This window comes from Sinocyclocheilus rhinocerous, unplaced genomic scaffold (genome assembly GCF_001515625.1).
Source record: "Sinocyclocheilus rhinocerous isolate Xijiao unplaced genomic scaffold, SAMN03320098_v1.1 scaffold412, whole genome shotgun sequence".
NCBI classification, from domain to species: domain Eukaryota; kingdom Metazoa; phylum Chordata; class Actinopteri; order Cypriniformes; family Cyprinidae; genus Sinocyclocheilus; species Sinocyclocheilus rhinocerous.
In genome coordinates, this window is record NW_015642498.1 from 1031242 (window position 1) to 1035828 (window position 4587).

General features: G+C 41.8%; 1 protein-coding gene across 1 annotated transcript in view; it reads left to right on the plus strand.

Annotated features, from left to right (window-relative positions):
- The window catches only part of LOC107755884 (protein phosphatase 1 regulatory subunit 12A-like), a 91594-nt gene that overhangs the window by 76483 nt on the left and 10524 nt on the right, over positions 1 to 4587 (plus strand). The window contains exons 17-19 of the mRNA XM_016572844.1: positions 947 to 1126; positions 1249 to 1417; positions 2890 to 3017. Of these exons, the coding sequence (XP_016428330.1) occupies positions 947 to 1126; positions 1249 to 1417; positions 2890 to 3017 (477 nt within the window). The remainder of the gene's footprint in view (positions 1 to 946; positions 1127 to 1248; positions 1418 to 2889; positions 3018 to 4587) is intronic.

Here is a 4587-nt window from a genome sequence, read left to right on the forward strand (position 1 = left end):
CCACCACCAGTGTGCAGCATCCACCTGGATGATGCGACGGCAGCCATAGTGTGCCAGAACGCCCACCACACACCAGCTTATTGGTGGAGAGGAGACAGAGTGATGAAGCCAATCAGTATATATATGGGGATGGTTAGGAGGCCATGATGGTCAGAGGCCAATGGGCAGATTTGGATGCCGAGGTCACACCTCTACTCTTTTCGAAAGACATTCTGGGATTTTTAATGACCACAGAGAGTCAAGACCTCGGTTTAACGTCTCATCCGAAGGACAGTGCTTTTTGACAGTATAGTGTCCCTGTCACTATACTGGGGCGCTAGGGCCCACTCAGACCACAGGGTGAGCACCCCCTGCTGGCCTCCCTAGCACCTCTTCCAGCAGCAGCCTAGTTTTGCCAGAAGGTCTCCCATCCAGGTACTGACCAGGCTCAACCCTGCTTCGCTTCAGTGGGCGACCAGTCTTGGGCTACAGGGTGATATGGCTGCCATATCAATACATATCAAACTTTAAAAAAAAAAATGAACTGAGTGCAGTGCATTATTCTCCACATATAGCACGATCTGAACCCTAAACGCGTTTTGTCAAAAAAGACAGTATTCATGTATTCAGAGTTCACGTATTACTGCAGAAGCCGACACACGCCCTTGCTGTTTGTGAACAGAAGCCGATAAGTCCATTTTAGTGAATCAGCACGCTGTATTCAGGTCAGGTGACAAGGCTGCCAGCCACTTTGAAAAAAACGTGCTAGCTGAGAGGGGTTTCGTCAAAGCTGACTAAACGTGATCGATGATGGATAATTTCGACGAGCTTGATGAACCTGTGATATCATCTTCAGGGCGAAAAAGGAAAATAAACGTTTTCACGGAACCTTGCATTATTTTTTATTTTTTTAGCAGACTCAGAAATGAATGGCATGATTTTCACCCTTTGACCTTCTTTTTTTCAGGGTGTGACCTTGACTGATCTCCAGGAGGCAGAGAAGACCATCGGTCGCAGTCGTCCCACATGGCCTCGAGAAGATGAGAAAGAAGAGAAGGAGAAACAGGACAAGGAGAAACAAGAAGAGAAGAAAGAGACGGAGACCAAGGAGGATGACTACAGGTCACGCTACCGCAGCTTTGAAGAGGTGAGGAAAACTCCTTCCTGTTCCCGGTCACAGAGAACAGAGCAGTTTGTGGAATTCTAACTAGCATTCTAGTTTTTTTTTTTTTTATGTCACATGAGTTTTTTTTTCTTCTTGTCCTCCAGAAGTACCGGAGCACCTCCTTGGCCTCGACCACCACAGCCTCCTCCACCCTGCCTTCCTCCTCGTCTAGCAGCTCCTCTTCTCTGTACAGCACCTCCTCTCTGAACCGACCCAACAGCCTGAGTGGTCTCACTTCCACCTACAGCCGCACCACACGTGTCACTGAGAGAGGTACAGCACACCAACAATCTCATGAAGTCATGTCCACGTCCTGTTTCATCCAAACAAAAGAACACATTTTATGCATGAAAACAATAAACTTGCCTGTTTTTGGAAAGTTAATTTTTCTTCTTGTCCTCCAGAAGTACCGGAGCACCTCCTTGGCCTCGACCACCACAGCCTCCTCCACCCTGCCTTCCTCCTCGTCTAGCAGCTCCTCTTCTCTGTACAGCACCTCCTCTCTGAACCGACCCAACAGCCTGAGTGGTCTCACTTCCACCTACAGCCGCACCACACGTGTCACTGAGAGAGGTACAGCACACCAACAATCTCATGAAGTCATGTCCACGTCCTGTTTCATCCAAACAAAAGAACACATTTTATGCATGAAAACAATAAACTTGCCTGTTTTTGGAAAGTTAAGTATTTCTTGCGTCACGAAACTTTACAAAACTTTACTTTTTAAGACAATGTACAGCAGTAATTATATGTATTGTTCCCCTCAGTGCAAATTTACTTCATTGTCATGAAAAGGTTACAATGCAAAATGCAATATCTGTGTGGTCACTGAGTCGAGTGACATGGCACAGGAAGGAAAATGAGTGATAGGGCTTTGAGGCGTTCCAGGAACTGCCATACAGACAGGAAGTTCCTGTAGTATGGTTGCAGACTGACTAAGCCAAGCTTCAGTTTGTATTCATGTGGTTGCTAACTTTTACTCTTATTAATAAAGAGGATTTTTTCCATTTCTGATTTGCGGAAACCCATGATAATAAGAAACCATTTTTGTTTTCTTAAAGGCTCATGTACACTACTGTTCAAAATTTTGCAGTTGGCAAGTTTTTTTTGTTTTTGTTTTTGAAAAAAGTCTTTTATGCTCACCAATGCTGCACCAATACAGCCTAATGTTATTAGATTTTATTGATTTATTCTGTAGGGACATTAATTTTATTTGTGCAGGATAGTGTTGTCACGGTACCAAAATTTCAGTATTCGGTACCAATACCAGTGAAAATCCACGGTTCTCGGTACCAATTTCGGTACCAATATGCTGATTTGGTCAAGAAACATTTCTTATCACATTTGAAAATAGTTGTGAAAGTTAATATTTTAGTGAAAACTGCATTTTTCAACTTTTTTTTTTAGGATTCTGTGATGAATAGAAATTTTAAAAGAACAACATTTATTTTAAATAGAAATTAAAAAAATATATTTTATTATTTATTTATTATTATTATTTTATTACATTACTGTAATTTTGATTAAAACAGACTTCTATTGCAGAATACTGGTATTAGATTTATTTTGTTTAGTGTTCACTCATTTTCTACGATTTATTTTTATTCCATTTAGCTAGAATTTCCAGCAAAGTCCTGGAGCTATATTCTTCCCATAAATAAAACAGGGATTGCTATTAGTGGTTTATGTACATTCAGAATGCTCAGCTGTACTCATAAAGAACCTTATGTCTGTTTTCTGACCAGAGTCTGACAGAAAAGAAAAAGAGGATGACAGGGACGCTGAAGACAAGTCTCAGCCACGCTCTATACGCGACCGCAGACGACCTCGAGAGAAAAGACGCTCGACTGGAGTGTCATTCTGGACCCAGGATGTAAGAAACTTTTGCACGCTCACACAAACTTGCTCTATATGGACACTGGTACAAAAGACATCATGGGAGCTTTATAATCAAGCTCCAATTTGTCCCCAGTAGGCATGGGACGATAACCGGTTTCAAGGTATACCGCGGTTTGGAAAAGTCACGGTTTCAAAACCACTAAAATTTTCCGTTCCTGCGGTATGCGCAGTTTTTTTACGTGTCGTCAAAGACTGAAAGTGCAGGACTCCCTCAGTTGTGTGCAGCGAAGCGTAGCGAGTCACACGACCCCTCCCCCTCCGGTTGGTGCGAGCGGAGTCACCTGTGTGTAGGATGGCCGAAGGAGATGAATCCCTGGAACTTTTTCCCCCGTCGAAGTTATCATACCGTCAGAATCTCATACCGGCCCATGCCTAGTCCCCAGCCATGATGGTTATAAATAGTGGTCGACCGATATATCGCCACGGCCGATATATCGGCCGACATTTGGCATTTTTTAAATATCGGCATCGGCCGATAAGTTTTTCTGTTTGGCTGATGCGTTCGTGGCGGGGCTTTTATTTTGACTGCGCTGAGAACGGCAGCACCTGAGCAAACGGTGCTCACATTCGCCCTCTTTTTCGCTGTTGTCATTAACAGTTCTGTCTAATATGGATAGAAGTCTGTCTAATAATCAGATAGAACGGGTAAACAAAGGAATTAAAATGTATACAAAAAGTATCATAACGATTGCTTTTATATTATTAGTAATAGAAAGGCAAACATTATAATACTGTTTAGATTATATGCTTTCAAAAGATACTATAGATGCTCCAACACGTGTAATATAAAAAAAAAAAAACACACGATGACGCAATTCCTATTCCTATACCGGGATTACGACCTTAAGGGGTTAAAAAAAAAACTATATCGTGATATAAATTGTCATATTGTGATATAAGATTTTGGTCATATCGCCCACCCCTACCAGCATCGGCTGATTAAGTTTTCCTGTTTGGCTGATGCGTTCGTGGCGGGACTTTTATTTTGACTGTGCTGAGAACGGCAGCGCCTGAGCAAACAGTGCTCACATTCGCCCTCTTTTTCGCTGTTGTCATTAACAGTTCTGTCTAATATGGATAGAAGTCTGTCTAATAATCAGATAGAACGGGTAAACAAAGGAATTAAAAAGTATACAAAAAGTATCATAACGATTGCTTTTATATTAGGCCTATTAGTAATAGAAAGGCAAACATTATAATACTTTCTTGTTTGCCGTCAGCATTCAGCAAATACGGATTTATATAATTTTAAACAAATCTTTGAAGGACTAATGAACATTTAATTTCACAAACCTTGCAAACTTAGTCGGATCCAGTTGTGAGACCTTATGAAGTGTGCATTTGTATCATGCATGATCGCATGTTCTCTGAGTGACGGTCAATCCGTGTGAATTGAATGTGGACAGGAGGAGAGTTCAGCTTCACTGGAGACGCGCGATCGACAAACTTTAAACTCGTGATTTTAAATTATGCTGCACTTTATGCATTTGCCCACTGCCATATTCATGTCATTTCCACTGTGTGCTGTATGTAAAATGAGTGTT